Source organism: Erinaceus europaeus, chromosome 10, assembly GCF_950295315.1.
Source record: "Erinaceus europaeus chromosome 10, mEriEur2.1, whole genome shotgun sequence".
In the NCBI taxonomy this organism is placed as follows: Eukaryota; Metazoa; Chordata; class Mammalia; order Eulipotyphla; family Erinaceidae; genus Erinaceus; species Erinaceus europaeus.
In genome coordinates, this window is record NC_080171.1 from 51,787,232 (window position 1) to 51,803,995 (window position 16,764).

A 16,764-nucleotide genomic window follows, 5' to 3' on the forward strand; every position below is an offset into this window, starting at 1 on the left:
TGACACATAGGTAAAACCTTTCTTTTCCTCATAATAGCTGTCTTTCAGTCATTATCTTCCCCAACTTAGACCCTTTTTCCATCATCATACACTAGGATCCCAGCCTCCCCATTTTATCCCCTTACTCTTTCCTCAGACTCCTTTGCTTTGAGCAATACTCCACACTCAGTCTAAGTTTCACTTTGTTTTACCCTGCCATCCTTGCTTCTTAGTTTCTACCTGAGTTAAATCATTTTACTCAATACAATGCCTTCAAGCTCTGTTCAAGTTACAGCAAAAGAAATGCTTTTCTCATTTCAACAGTTGCATAGTATTCCACCATGTAAATATATATGCCACAACTTTCTTTGCCATTCATCTGTCGTTGAGCATGTGAGCTGGTTTCAAGTTTGGACTATTATGAATTGCACTACTATGAGTATAGATGTGCATAGCGTATTCAAATAAGTGTTCTTGTTTAGTTTGGATAAACCCCAAAGAGAGGAATTGCCTGGTCATAGGGTAGACCCATTTCTAGCATTCTAATAAGTCTCCACACTGTTTTCCTCTGGGATTGAGCCAGTTTACATACCCAGCAGCAATAGCTGGTGTTTCTCTCTTATCTAATATATAGCATTCTCACAAGTGTAAAGTGATATTTCCCTGTTTGTTTTTTATTTGCATTTCCTAGGTCCTCAGTGACTTGAGCATTGTTTCTTATTTCTGTTGGTCTTTTGAATCTGTCCTTCAGAGAAGATTCTGCCTACATCTCTTTTATCTTTTTTTAAAAAATATTTTATGTGGGGAGTCAGGTGGTAGCACAGTGGGTTAAGTGCATGTGGCTCAAAGCGCAAGGACCCGAGTAAGGATCCCGGTTTGAGCCCCCGGCTCCCCACCTGCAGGGGAGTTGCTTCACAAGCGGTGAAGCAGGTATGCAGGTGTCTATCTTTCTCTCCCGTCTCTGTCTTCCCCTCCTCTCTCCATTTCTCTCTGTCCTATCCAACAGCTACGACAACAATAATAACTACAACAACAATAAAAATAACAAGGGAAACATAGGGGAAAATAAATAAATTAAATAAAATATATATTAAAATATTTTATGTATTTATTAGATAAAGGCAGAGAACAATTGAGAGAGAAGAAGGAGACAGGGAGAGAGAAAGACACCTGTAACACTGCTTCACATCTATGAATCCTTCGCTCTACAGGTTGGGGCTGGGAGCTTGAAACATATCCATGCACATTATAACACATGCATTCTACTAGGTGCAACACTATCTCCACCTCCTCCCATCATGTCCCTTTTTCAATGAGGTTGGTTTTTTAATTATTGGGTGTATACTATGATGATTTCATATACACATCCAGGTGTACAGTTCAGGAATTAGCTACAAGTGAGTCCATTGGTGCATGGCAGTGACAAGAGACAGGACAAGATCTGGACCCACACAGAGTTTTGTGGGACACTAGAAGCTAGCATCCAGTCCCATAACTAGCATATCTCAGTATGGAAACAGGCAAGTCACTGGAGGCCAGCGACAAGATTGAAGCCAGTAGTGTACAAGTGCACAGCTGGAAGTGTAAGTGCATACATACTAGTGGAGATCAGCTGCAGAGGTCTAAGTTGTCACTTTGTTCTGCTGCAAAGGTTGGGATGGTATTAAGTGCAGATCCCAAGGTTCAGTGAGGCACAAGAAGTAGGAAGGCACTGGGACTTCTGGCATTTACTAATGTGAAAGCCTATATAGGGGAGACAGCAGTCATGAAATCTGCCTGTGTCATTGTCTTGCGTCCTAGCTATTGGTTTCCTTAATAGCAAAATGTGGAATCCTTTGTGCAGCAGACTACTGTAAACTATAGGTCACTTCTGATGAATGGTTGTTATTAGGCGCTCCGCCTTTCTTCCTTGTTCTGTGCAATCTCTGCATTTCTTAGCTTAGTTCATCTCTGGGTCCAGTTAAACTGAAACAGCACTTTTATGCTGTGTCCCAAAAAGTGGAAGATCAGCTTATTATTTATTTTTCACCTGAATGCCACCAACATAGCTTCCATCACACACACACACAAAAAAAAAAAACAAACTATAACCTAAGTTGATGCAAAATGGTTAATGGATAGGAACCAAAAAAGTAGGATTTGAGCAGATGTGATTAGGGATTTTAGGATAGAAGAAAGCTAGGAAATCCATGTTAGGCATGTTCCTGGGGGCACACAACTATAGTAGTTTGGTAGCTAGCCTGAGATTGGATAAGAATATTGTCACCGAGAATGAATAGAGAAAAGGGCTAGAAAGTTGGATCGGGTTGGGAGCAGCTCCCATTCTTGAAAAAAATTCTGTAGCTAAAATTAACTATTTACTAGGACATACATATACATATACATATACATATACATATACATATACATATACATATACATATACATATACATATACATATACATATACATATACATATACATATACATTTAGCAACAGAGCCTGTGTAACCTCTATGTCCCTACTGGTCTGAGCTTATAGCTCATAGTCATAACTTGGAACACTGTAGGCTGCACTTATCCGGAGAAAGAGAAGGAAAAGGAGAGGGACTTATGGAAGTAATTATGTTGTCATGAGTGGCTTGGAAGGGAAGAGAGGATTGATTCAGGAAACAAGGGAGCAACTTTGTATAAATGTGGACAGATAGTTGTAGAGATGATGTTTGTCACATGTCTACATCCTTAGGGGAACTGTAGTGGATTGCAGTGGGGAGACTGAAGATTCAGAACTCTGGTGGTGGGACTGGTGTGTATTCAAACCCCTGTCGACATGTGATTCTCTAATATAAAAATGAATAAACAATAATAATAAACAACTATAACAAATTTATAAAAAATCAGCATTGACAAGAAACCATGATAAAAGAATCTCACAGGGTTTTGAATGGAGTTTAAACTGATAAGAGTATTTTCGAAGAAGAATGGCAGCTCTTTTCTTAATTTAACATGCACATAGGATGGCTTTGAAAGAAATCAAGCAAATGGATACACTCCCAGCTCCAGTGATGAAAAGAAAATATAAAACTGTCAATATCAGGAATGATAAATGAAATATCATTACAAATCTTACAAACATGGATAAGAAGGAAATGCTCTGAACAAGTTTATACTAAATTCTACAATTCGGGTAAAAAAAAAAAAAGACCCATTTCTTGAAAGTACATCTTACTTGTCATGTAGAGAAGACAGGAACCATATATCATGACAACACATTTCAGATAAAAAATAAAATTTGTCAAGGGGAAACTAAGAAGCAGAAAAGTAGTAAAATACACAGAGGCCCCAGACTCCCTTTATTCTACAGCAAAAACTGGATATAAATATTTGGTGTGCACCATGGCCAAGTGTCCACAGAAAGAGGTATATTTGGGCCAGAATGCCAGATCTGTGAACAAGTACAAAGAGAGGGAGAGCCCCATCTCTACAGTGGCCATATTTGGGAGAATCTGAGATTAAGAACTGCCGACCACAAGCATAGACACTGGCTAACGGTTAGGCTGTTTCCTCATACTAAATCATTGTAGCTGAATCATCTCACTTGTCAATTGCTGTGGAAAAAGAAAAAGACTTTCAAGTACCATACATAATTGCCTGTTGTCATCACCAAAACTAACACATGATGGGACTGAAAAATCTGAGAAGTGTTTATTAACAACTAAAAAAATTAGATTTTAAAAATACCTGAAGCATTCATAACAAAAATCAGATCCAGATGGCTTCACTGATTACTTCTATTAAGCTTTTGAAGAAAGCCATCTTATAGAAATATTTCCAGGCAATAGAAGCGGAAATATCTCCAGAAGACTTTATGTAGCCATGACAGTCCTGAGACCAGGACCTGAAAAAGCTTTATTAAAAAGAGAATTATAGAATTTCATTGTAAACACTGATGCACAGAACCTTTATTGCATATCAGAAAACCAAAATCAGTGTTACATGAAAAGGACTTCAGTCCATGAATAAACAAATACTCTCATAGGAATGAGAGATTGAGTAACTAACCATCTATCTATCAATGTAGTCCACTCTATTTAGAGAATAAAAACAAACTTAAAAATATATCTTAAAATCATTTGACAAAATTCAATACCAATTTATGATAAGAAATGACAAAAAAAAACTCTGGAAAGTAAGTGTAAACCAGAACTTGCTCAGTCTTTTAAAGGACACTTTCTCCTTAGAAATAGGAATGAGTGTAAGTGAATTCAGAATGCAAAAGAAGGAAGAAGAAAAAAAAAAAGAGCAGTGAAATAAACGAGATTTTTTTTTTTTAATTAGCTAGGAGGAGGAGAGGAATAAAAAAGAAATAGGAACAAGGCAAAGTTGATCATGCACCACTTCTGCTCAATACTGGCAGCACTATAAATCAAGAAAAAATGTAGAGATTTATATTGGTAAGGAATAGCAATTTGCTTCCATTTGCAAATGGCACAATTCTTATTTTTATTGTAGCAAAAATGCACAACGAAATGTTTACTGTTTTAACCATTTAAGTTAGTTATATAGTTATAAGTATATAGTTCAGTAGTATAGTTCAACGATATATCTATATCATTGTCAATATGTCAGTAACTTGCTAAACTTTCTTACCTTGCAAATTTGAAACTATACCCCTTAAACAAATTTTCCTATTCTCTTCACCAAGCCTCTGGTAGTCACAATTCATGCTCTGTTTCTATGAAGGTAATGACCTGATATAAATAGAATCATACAATGAATACATTATTTGAAATATAATTATTGGGTCATATAGTAGGTGAATGTTTGTCAAAAATTCTAGATCTTTCTTTTAAATCTGGTATCTCTATGTTTTGACTAACTTGTTTCACTTAACAGAATGTCCTCAAGGATTTTATAATAGGTGACATAACATTCTCTTTAAAGGAAGTAATTAATTCCATTGTGTGTTTATACCATATTTATCCACAACTAGGTTGATTACACATCTTGACTATTGTGAAAAGTCCTGATATGAGCATGACTATACAAAAATTTTTCGATACCTTGTTTTCAATTCTTTTGGATATATCAGTAAATGGGATTAATGGATTATAGAGTAATTCTTTATAATGCTTTGAAATACCTTCATAGTATAAAACTCACACTATTTTACGATCCTAACAAGTGTGAACGGAAGTTCCAGATTTTCTGCATTCTCACCAACATTTGTTACTTTCTGTACTTTTTTAAATAACCATACGAGTAAATATATGATGGTATTTCATAGTATTTTTTATTTGAATTTTTCTGAGAATTCTTTTGTTGTTGTTTTTTACTATTTAGCTTTTTTTTTTTTTTTTTGGTTTAATGAGAAAGATACAAAGAGAAAGATCAAAGCAGTGCCCAGTTCTGGCTTATGGTATTATGGGAGACTGAACCTGGGGCCTCAGAGCCTCAGGCATGAGAGTATTTTACATAATCATTATGTTGTTTCTCTACCCAAGATTGAATTCATTTTTGTTGTTGTTGTTGTTATTTACTTATTTATTTCAAATTACTGATTTAATATTAATTTATAAAATTATAAGATAATAGTGGTATAATTCCATATAGTTCCCACCACCAGAGTTCTGTGTTCCCACCCCCTATATTGAAGCCCAGTGTCAGAATTCTATTATCTTTTATAATTCAATCATCTTACAAATCTGAAACATTAAATACTTGAGCTAAATATATATATATATATATATATATATATATATATATATATTCAGAACTAAAATCTAGGCAGTTAGAGAAGTTGAAATATCAAAGCTATTTTTCCCTGACAAATTGAATCAATAGTGATTTTTAAGATTAAAAGTTAGTAGGAATATAATTTCACACACACCCCACTCTCTACCTCCAGATAACCAGTATAGTGCTACCACAGTCTTGGATATGTGTTAGAAATTTTTTTTTCACGTTCATGTGCTCAATTCTCTATATTCCACATATGAGTGAAACCATTCTTTTTTTTTTTTTTGAAACCATTCTTTACATAGAATTTCTTAAAAATAAATAACAACGTTTAGAATAATTGAGATAGTTTAAAAATGGTTATGGATACAAGCCTGAAGTATAATAATCAAGTCTAATTTTTATATATTAGCAATAACCAATTGGCAAAAAATTAAAATTTTCAACTTTTTACAGCATAGAAATAAATTTAAGAAAAGGCATGCTAGTCACCAAATGTTGTAAAGAATAGAAAGAATGGAAGATTCCCATTGTTGCTGTAGATACTAGATTTGGGAGAAATACATAGAATTTTTGATATAAAATAATTACCTACCATATGATCAAACAATTCTATTCCTAGGTATCTTCTCAAGAAAAATAATACATGTGCAGATACATGCAAAGTGTATACAGAAATATTTACAACATTTTTTAACCTTATAATATTAATAGTTAACTGGAAAGAGCTGAAGTGTTCATCTATTGGCAATTGACTAATATAATTATAAAGTAAAACAAAAGTAATTAGTAAAAAATTAACAACTTATACACAAAGAAATTTAGAAAAAAATCTTTAAAACATAGGAGACTCCAGATAAAATAATACGTATGTATCATTCCATATACAATTTTATCAAATATATGTCCAACCAGTGTTTAAGCCCAGCTCACCCCCGCCACACACACAGGGAAGAAAGTTTTGGTTTTGTGGTGTCTTTTTTTCTATCTCTCTATTTCTATCTCTATCTGAAAGACTTGGCTAGGTGCAGTGAATTCCTAGCGACCATGGAGGGGGAAAAAGTAATTGACAGAATATGAAAGGGAAGGGATAGGATAGTACAATGGTTATACAAAAAGACTTTCATGACTGAGGTTCCTAAGTCCCAGCTTCAATCCTCAGAACCACCATAAACCATAGACCAGAGCTGAGTCGTGCTCTGCATTTATACATATGAGAAAGAAAAGAAGTAAGGACAGGGGTTACCTTGACGTTAGGCTGGATATTCACTCTAAGTGACAGAATGGAACTTTCTGGAGTGATAATGTTATTTACTGTTATCTATATGTAGATTACCTATTATTTTCATTTATTAAAGTTCACAAAACTGTTAAGATATATAAGCTCACAGTTAAGATATATCGGGAGGTGGGCAGTAGTGCAGCAGGTTAAGCACCGGTGGTGCAAAGTGTAAGGACCAGCCCCTGGCTCCCCACCTGCAGGGGGGTATCTTCACAGATGGTGAAGCAGGTCTGCAGGTGTCTATCTTTCTCTCCCCCTCTCTGTCTTCCCCTCCTCTCTCCATTTCTCTCTGTCCTATCCAACAACGGCGACATCAATAGAAACAACAATAATAACTACAACAATAAAAAAAGATATATCATATAAATTTTAACATAGAAAGTAGTGAGAGAACTATAAATACTGATCTTTAACTAATGACATAAATGTTGAAGATTTTAGAATGGAAGCTGTACAAATCTCTGCAAATGTTTTTTGAAATATGTCAACAAGATAAGATGAACTTGTGAATAGTTAAGTGATAAGGCAAGTATTGGAACAATTAATTGTAGTCTGTCAGTGATGGGCGCACCATTTTGCACTGTATTTTTCTTAAAACTTGTTTGCATATTAGGGGACACTGTTCTTTGAAGAATTCTGCAACCTCAGACATGAAAGTATTTTTCCTTTCTTTATTGCATAATCATTATGCTATCCACCCTGCCTCCATAAAGAATTCTTGTTTGAATATAATGGGGTAAAAATAATTTTCCCTATTCTCTCCTTTGGTATCATGCAACAGACAAGGAGATTAGAAACAAATATTCACTCTTTTTTTTTCCTCCTTTTTTTTAAGGTAGAGACAGAGAAGCACAGAGAGTTAAAGAGAGCACAACATCAAAGCTTTCTTCCAACCTGGCTTCCACATATAGCAAAACAGAACACAACCCAAGTGAGCTATTTCACTAGCCCATTCAACTCCATTTTATGATGAACATTACAGTTTAAAACTGTTAACAGGTCACAGTTAAAACTCTATTTCAAATTTTAATGGAATAGCACTCAAAAGCAAGTAAGATTGGTGAAAACATACAAAGGGAAGCAGGAATTCAGACAACAAAGAACAATAAAGGTCCAAAAGTCCTTTGAACTTTCCAGCAAACATACAGCCTTTGAAGATGAATGAAAGTCACTTGAGGTAGAAATCTTAAATTCCCTGTTTGCACCGAAAGAATGGGTCTGCAATTGTTGTTCTTTTTGGTATCTGGGGTTCCACCACTCTGGGATCAAACAGAAAGAAAGAAGACAGAGTGAGAAAGGGAAAGAAACCACAGCAATGGCATTTCCCCCAGTGCAGTGGGGAACCTGGGTGGCAAAGCAAGCATCCTGGATGAGCTACCTTGCTGGTTTTAATAGGCGCTTCCTTTAGCTGATTTGCCTTGAAAGAAACAAGGAAGTAGGACTTAATAAAGAATTAGCACAGACAAGGGACATCCGCAAGAAAGTTTTTCTTATAGCAGCCAAATGATAGATTATTACATTATAATAAATCAAACGGAACAGAACAATAATTAAAAACAACAACAAAAAAAAAAACCCCAAAACGAGGGGACCAGGCAGTAGCGCAGTGGGTTAAGCACACATGGAGCAAAGCGAAAGGACTGGTGTGAGGATCCTGGTTCAAGCCCTGGCACCCCACCTGCAGGGGGGTCCTTTCACAAGCTGTGAAGTAGGTCTTTAGGTGTCTGTCTTTCCCTCCTCCTCTCTGTCTTCCACTCCTCTCTTGATTTCTCTCTGACCTATCCAACAACAACGACAGCAGCAACAACAATAATAAATAATAGCAACGATAAACAACAAGGGCAACAAAAGGGAAAAATGGCCTCCAGGAGCAGCGGATTCATAGTGCAGGCACCTGAGCCTCAGTGATAATCCTGGAGACAAACAAACAAACAAACAAAAAAACCCTGACTAGCGGAATTCATCAAAATAATACTCAATTCATATGTAAATTTTCATCATCCTGGAACATAGCATAGACCCCAGTGCCACATAATTTTCTACAAGCAGGTAATCTAGGAAAATAATCTCCCTCAAAAAGGAAATCTTAAAAAGGAGTCAAATCTGAAATAACCATAATTTAAAAATTGAAATAGAAATTAATAAGCTGAAAATGTATAACACAAGTTAATATGAGTGTTCTAGTGGTAATAAAAAAGGAATCAGTAATGGCATAGATCAACCTTTGCTTTTCCTAATTGAGAAAAAGAGAAAGCATACCTGTTCAAACTTGTAATAATAACCATAGATGGAAGGGATGGGGGTGTCATAGCATACTATTTAGCTCATTTGTGCAACTACATTTGAATGTTTAGATGTCATGGATAATTTTCTTGAAAAACAGAATCTACCAAAACTCCCTTCAGAACAAATACAAAAATAGTCAAAAAGTTATATCCCAAGTCAGAAAGAGAAGAATGAATATGGGATGATCTTACTCATTGACAGAAGTTGAAAAATAAGAACAGAAGGGAAAACACAAAGCAGCACTTGGACTGGAGTTGGTGTACTGCACCAAAGTAAATGACTCTGGGGTAGGGAATAGGGTTCAAGTCCTGGAACATGATAGCAGAGGAGGGCCTGCTACAGGTTGAATTATTATGTGGAAAAATGAGAAATGTTAGACATGTATAAACTACTGTATTTTACTATTGACTATAAAGCATTAATCCCCCAATGAAGAATTAAAAAATGTTTTATCCCCTTTCAATTATTATTAAACTAAATTCATATGAGTTGCTACCACATAAATTGTGAGAACCAGAGCTAGAGATCTTTGATATTCTGGTGAACCAGAAGCTTTACATTTCTGGTACATCCTAGATATGTGAACATCCACTGAAAGATTGGGGGCAGTAAGGGTAGTTCTACATAGTCCCATATCCAGAGTACATTGCTATGAAAACTAGATTCCAATATGGCTGTTTTCAGGTTGCTACAATCCTCTGAAAATCTGCAACTTCTATCCTTGACCAGTTTGTAGCTTATGTTTCCACTTTCTTGTTTATGTAAATTTATGGAAATGAAATTGACATAGGATTGGGATAGCTGAATCATAACATAAATATAAGACTGGAGCCTGGTGGTTGGAGGTCTGCAAAGGTGTGGGTGAGTGGGTCACATGGAACCAGGATACATTGAGTTGCAGGCAAGAGGGAGCTGGTAAGGGCATTTAGGAGCTAAGGAATGACTGTTAGGAGTGACTATTATCTTTGAAATGTGTCATCATTGTGTCTTACCTTCCTAGACTCTGGTCCTTTGTGCATGTGATAGCTTGCAAAATTCAAGCTCATTTTTATATGTTTGTTATATATATTTATTTTGTTATAATGTGGAGAGGAAGAGAGGCAGAATCAGCTAATCTTTGTTCTACCTCTCAATCCTATATCTTTATTATTTAAATCAATCTTTTATTGCTGAATTGTCCAATGTAATCATTTCTTATTTTTACCAAAGCACTGCTTAGCTCTGGCTTATGGTGGTGCAGGGACTTAAGGATCTCAACATGAAAATTTTTTGCATAACCATTATGCTATCTCCTGATGCCCAATGTAATCTAATTGAACTTTTACCAACTTGTGTTTATGAAGTCCCTCCAAAGGATTTTCTAATCCAGTTTCAATAAGTATAAATCACTTTTTAAAAAAAATTTCTGTAGTAATAGTTCCTGAGTTAATGTGATAATTTAATATTCAAATGAATTACATAACTAACTTCTGAAACCAATATATACACTTTTAAAACTAATTCAAACTGACTTGTATGAGGCTAACAGGTATTCTGGCATTATGAAAAATAGCCTGTCTAATACAAATATTGACCAGCAATAAAATAAATGAATCTGAAAGTATATTAGAAAGTTTTGGTTAATTCAGCAAGTTGGTTAAGTGGTCATAAGAGGGGCCCTAGTCAGGGAGTCCTGAGATTCTCAAACAGACATGATGGGCCTAGATCTCAAATAAATCCCTCTCCCCAATGTTACAAGTCATCTATATGAGAAAAAACACAATAGACCCTTTGTGGGCCCCCATAGCACCTTGCCCTCAACTTGGATCAACAAGATGGGTCCTGAAATTAGGGCAGCTTGGAATGTTCCTACTCATGACCACAGAATGTGAGCTCAGATTTACAGGGATGCAGAGGTCACATAGGCTCCTAAGCTGAATATGGGCCCCAGATCACATCGAATCGATGGGGTTTACAGTCAACAATATTTATACACCTTTACCATATTTGAGAGCTACTCTCTCCCCTGATCCAGATTACTGGTCCTTTTTCCAGCCATGACATCATCTCCCCAGACAATAATTAGGATCCACCTGCATATCAGATTTCAGGCTGGGGAAAAAAAAACTAGTATAGTCATGGGCCCTTTGGAATATAACTAAAATATGCCTACTAGCTATCTACAAGACAGAGACACTCCCCCCCCCAACTCTTCGTCTGCACTATTCCAGCCTTTAGATTCATGATTAGTCAACAACTTGTTTGGCTTTTCAGCCACCAGGTTCCAGATGCTAACATGATGCTAACCAGACTTCCCTGGACAGACAACCCCACCAATGTGTCCTGGAGCTCAGATTCTCCAGAGCCCTGCCCCTAGGGAAAGAGAGAGACAGACTGGGAGTATGGATCTATTTGTCAACGCCCATGTTCAGTGGGGAAGCAATTACAGAAGCCAGACCTTCCACCTTCTGCATCCCACAATGGCCTTGGGTCCATACTCCCAGAGGGATAAAGAACAGGAAAGCTATCAGGGGAGGGGATGGGATACAGAGATCTGATGGCGGGAATTGTGTGGAGTTGTACCCCTCTTCTCCTATGATTTTGTCAATGTTTCCTTTTATAAATTGAAAAAAGAGAGAGAGAGAGTTCTTATTGCAACTTGGCAATGTGCACACTTAGAACATATACATATGATAAAAATATATATTATTTCAGTAAAAGTTAATTTTAAAAATAAACTCAAAAGAAAAAAAAACTAACTGGGGAAATAACTCAGTTCACTTGAGCACTGTCTGGAATAGCTGCGTTCCCAGAGCCAATTGATTCAATTCTTGGCAATATCCTATGTCGGAGCTGAAGAACACTCTGGTCTCTCCCTCCCTCTGCTCCCCATTCTATTTTTCTATTTCATAATAAAATATTAAAAATACACAATACATTATGTTCCAAAATAGATAAAATCAGAGTAATCCTAATAAAAATGATTTGCTAGTATCTTTACATTTTTATGCTATGATCAGTTAATCTTCGTTTATGACTTCCATATGAACCCACATTCTTTCCATGTTGCAGGCTTTGGTCAAAGAGTTACAAAATGATGTTCAAGTGATAAGACGGCATATCAGGGAACTTAAAAAAATGCAGAAAACCAAGGATGCTTGTAAAACCTCAACTCATAAAGCCCAGACCTTGGCAGCTTCTATCCTGAATCTTTCACAGTCAGATCTAGAAGAAATATTGGACACTGAAGATGAAGTGGTAACATAATTTAATTACTTATCTATAGACATTTTACACATTAAATTTAAACACACATTACTATTTATTTTTTATTATTATAAACTCATTGTAAAAGGCTCAGTACCTGCATGATGACTCCACTGCACTGTACCGTTGTTTTTTTTTCCTCCCCTGCCACCCCTTTCTTGTGATAGGACAGAGAGAAATACAGTGGGAAGAAATAGATGCTTGTAGCACTGCTTCATAGCTTATGAAGCTTTCCTCAGGGACCCCACCCCTGCAGGTGGAGACTGGGAACTTTAACGTAGGGGCTTGCACACAGTAACTTACGCACTTTACTCAGTGCACCACAAAACTCCTTAATGCAGTGTGTGTTGGGTCTCTTCAAAAGCAGTGAAGTGGGTCTACAGCTGTCTTTCTCTCCCCTCTCTGTCTTCCTGCTCTCTCAATTTCTCTCTGTCCTATATAGCAATAACATCAATATCAACAAAATGGGGTGGAAGGCCTCTAGGAGCAGTGGATTAGTAGTGCAGGCATCAAACCCCAGCGATGGTCCTGGAGGCAAAAAAAAAAAATATATATATATATATATATTAACTCAAATATATATATATATATATTATCTTTAGAATAAAGAAAAAACCAAATACATATAACCTTTAGAACTTCTTGCTTGTTTAATTCAAGTCAGGGGTGCTATTTTTCACATCTTTCATTTTCTGTAACATAGTTAATAATAAATTTTGTAACCTGATATTTTAAATTACTGCATATGAAGGGATTCTGTTAAGTGGGCTCACCATTGATTTGAAATGTTTTCTTGCTATGTGAGATTTTGTTTTTTATGAGTGATAAATCTAAATTCAAACTCATTGTTTACCAAGTTAAAAAAAATATGTATTGTTTTAAATCGGCTAGGCTCCTTCTGTCTAGTTCCTCCAGGGGAGAGCACTACATTTTTGGCATCGTTTCTGTCTTTTAAATAACAGACTCTCAGTATATGCAGTCTCTTGAAACCTGTAGAGAATACTCAGTCCTGTTCTGTTAAGTCTCTGAACTTTAATACACAAACATTCAATTTTGTTATTGTCTGGGAAGATTAAACAGATGATGGCCCTAGTATTTTCCCAATATATGTTTGCTCAATGAATAGATAAATCTGTAGACATCAGTGTTTGTAAGAATACATTTTTCAGCAGCCCCCACTCCCCCCCCACCAACAGCTCCCCCCACCCCAGCAGCTTTGCAAATTATGCCTGGGGTCCAGCAGCTCTCCTACTTGAAGAGTATTTTAAATTATCAACAACTCTTAGTAACAACTGATAAAAGGACCTTGCAGAGATTATTTTCATTTTGTGTGTCAATAGCCTTATGAATTAGCAGTTTCCTATTTTCCTCTATTCACTTTCCTGTTTCCTATAATCAGTTTCTGAGAAGGCTTAGTATTCCTTGATATATTTATTAGATGCAATGGTAGATCAAAGATTATTTTGATGAATCTCTATGTTTCATAGATCTAAAGAGGTTGGATTATGTGCTTCAGTAGAGACCAAACCATCCATTTTGTATTCTTCAAGTTACATTAACTTTTTATAAATATATTATAAATTAGTATAGCCTGATACCTAGCATGCAATAAGTTAAACTATTACCTTGACTAAATCTTTTTTTGAAAATTCTTTATTTGTATAAACTGAATCATGATTCTGTTAAAAATCAACTACATGTATGAATATATTGTAATTTTAGAAACAATTCACCTTGGTAACTATGGGTTCAACAGGTTAAGTGACTCACAACTCTGAAAGTTAGAATGCCCCTTGCCTATGAAGTTCTCTATTAGCAAGTCAGATTTTTTAAGTATTATACTTTTTTATTTTGCAACGGACACTATTAAATGACTATCTTATTTTTAATAGTTTCCCCTCCATCTCAATCTCTATCTTGGACTCTGCTGAAAGGCATAAATAAAGTATTCTTGAATAATATTGTGAAACATAGGGATATGAATTGATGAGTTAGGTTTGCAAATTGGATTTTAAAGAGGATTGGAAATATGCTCTTTAAAAAAAAAAAAACCTTGATTAGCCAGCCTGCCAGCCTCTTTCCCCTCTTTCCTTCTCTCCCTCCCTGCTACCAAGGTTCCACCAGACCTTTGACTTGCATGATTCCACTGCTCCTGTCAGACTTTTTCTGTTTCTCATAGAGGGGGAAATTCAAATAAGGAGAGAGTCACAGAAAGAGTAAAGTGTCCACAAGACTGCTTCGCCATTTGTGAAGCATTTCCTTTGCATGGTGCTCTCATGACGTGACTCTCATCTGGTCGTTAAACATGGTAAAGTACGCACCCTACCTATGAGCCATCGCCATTCCCCTCATATATCCTCTAGTTTGAGAGCACAAGCTTTTTTTTTTTTTTTAACTAGAGACAGAGAGAAACTGAGAGGAGAGGGGGAGATAGAAAGGGAGTGAGACAGAGACCCATGCAGCACTGCTTCACCACTCCTGAAGCTTTCCCTCTGCAAGTGGGAACCAGGGGCTTGAACCTGAGTCCTTGAGCACTTAACCAGGTGCGCCACTGACTGTTCCCCTTTTTGTCATTGTTTTCTCATCTCCGGAGCTTCACTACTCTGGAATGACTTTTGTACACGCACGCACACACACACACACACACACACACACACACACACACGGGGGGGGGGAGGGCAAGGGAGAGAGAGAGAGAGAGAGGTGGAGGAGTGTGTATGGAGATGGAGGTGTGTGGAGGGGGGAACACAGGTAGAGAGAAATATCCATGTGAGCTATTTTGCTGGACCTCAGGCTACTGTTTTTTGTGTCAATTCTACCAATATCTCTCTAGATTCAGTATCTTAACAGTATGATCAAGTTCATACAAATGCAATTTATACCTGTGTTTTTATTTTCTTCCTTTAGGAGACAAAAAAAATAAAGATAGATGCTGAACATGACAAGGAATGGCTGTTGTTCATTCAAAAACTTCTTGAAGGACAGGTATTTCTTTCTTTCTTTCTTTTTTTTTTTTTTGTTCCTACTTCATATAATAAGACTTCCAGCTGAAAATTGTAAGCCTTACATTTTTTACCAGGTGTCTAACTTTTGTAAACATTTACACATTATTTACTTCTGTTAGGTAAAGAAGCATTCCACTAGGTAGGCATGAAAGTTAACCCTCTATTTGTACTTTTGGGTTTAACAAATGAGACAAATGCCTTGGGAAGATGCCAACATGGGTCTTAGCAAATGCATTAATTAAATTATTGAGGCAACCTCTATGCCTGCTAGTCTGAACAGGATCTTTCCCCAAGTCCTCTTAGGAAAAGAGATTTTTTTATATGTGTCTTTAAAGTTAGTAGTTGATATGGACACCTGAGGAGTTCATGGGTTTCAGTGACCTTTTACTATGGACCTGTTTCCAGTCAATTCATGTTTTCCTCACAGCCAGACAGCTGTTTATTACTGTGTCTTCCCGCATTCTCTACAATATTTTCTACTGAGACCTCGAGCTGCTTGTTAGTGGGAAGTAAATATTGATTTGGCATCCTGTCAATGCAGAAAGAATGAAAAAATTTCCACCAGAGGCCCCTCAAACATTTTCCTATCGACATTTTCTGGGCTGAGTGGAAAGCTGCATAGAGGATGACAAGACCAAGACAAGTTGAAATCCCTGAGGGGTCTATTGAGACTGCTGCTGTGACCTGTGTGATACTTTTTCTTCCCTTTCAAGTATTTTTTTAATACACATATAGTCTACTGGGATCTGCCCCTCTTGTAAGTGATCAAGGGCAGTTTATTGGCAGGTGAGAGCCCTGCTTTTCTAGTCATAGCCAGCTTTTGTTTTGACATCACTGACAGCATGTAATGCATTCTAAACTTTTGCATTACAGTTCTTTTTGCTGAACCTAATTTTCTACACTTCAAGTTAAGTATAATAAAAATAGCTGAAACATATTTCTGAAAATATCAAACAAAATAGTATTGTGCTGTGAGTTCTGCAAAGTCATTGTAAATGTTTCTGTGTGAATATTTAAAAATAAGTGGTATTAAATGCAATAGTTTACATTTGTTCTAACAAGTTGTGGTACCTATACTTTTGGAAAGACCGAATTAATTAAATTGTATGTAAACTATTATTTAATTAGTGGCAGTTCTATATTACTTGAAATTAATCCAGAGTCACTTAAATGGTAATAGAAGGTGATTGGCAATCCTTTATTATTTTTTTAAATATTTATTTATTTTCCCTTTTGTTCCTCTTGTTG

General features: G+C 36.3%; 1 protein-coding gene across 4 annotated transcripts in view; it reads left to right on the forward strand.

The window, feature by feature from the left end:
- The window catches only part of CNTLN (centlein), a 331,221-nt gene that overhangs the window by 294,398 nt on the left and 20,059 nt on the right, over positions 1 to 16,764 (forward strand). For all 4 annotated transcript variants that reach the window (XM_060199608.1, XM_016193668.2, XM_060199607.1 and 1 more), the window contains 2 exons: positions 12,317 to 12,502; positions 15,419 to 15,496. In XM_060199608.1, the coding sequence (XP_060055591.1) occupies positions 12,317 to 12,502; positions 15,419 to 15,496 (264 nt within the window). The remainder of the gene's footprint in view (positions 1 to 12,316; positions 12,503 to 15,418; positions 15,497 to 16,764) is intronic.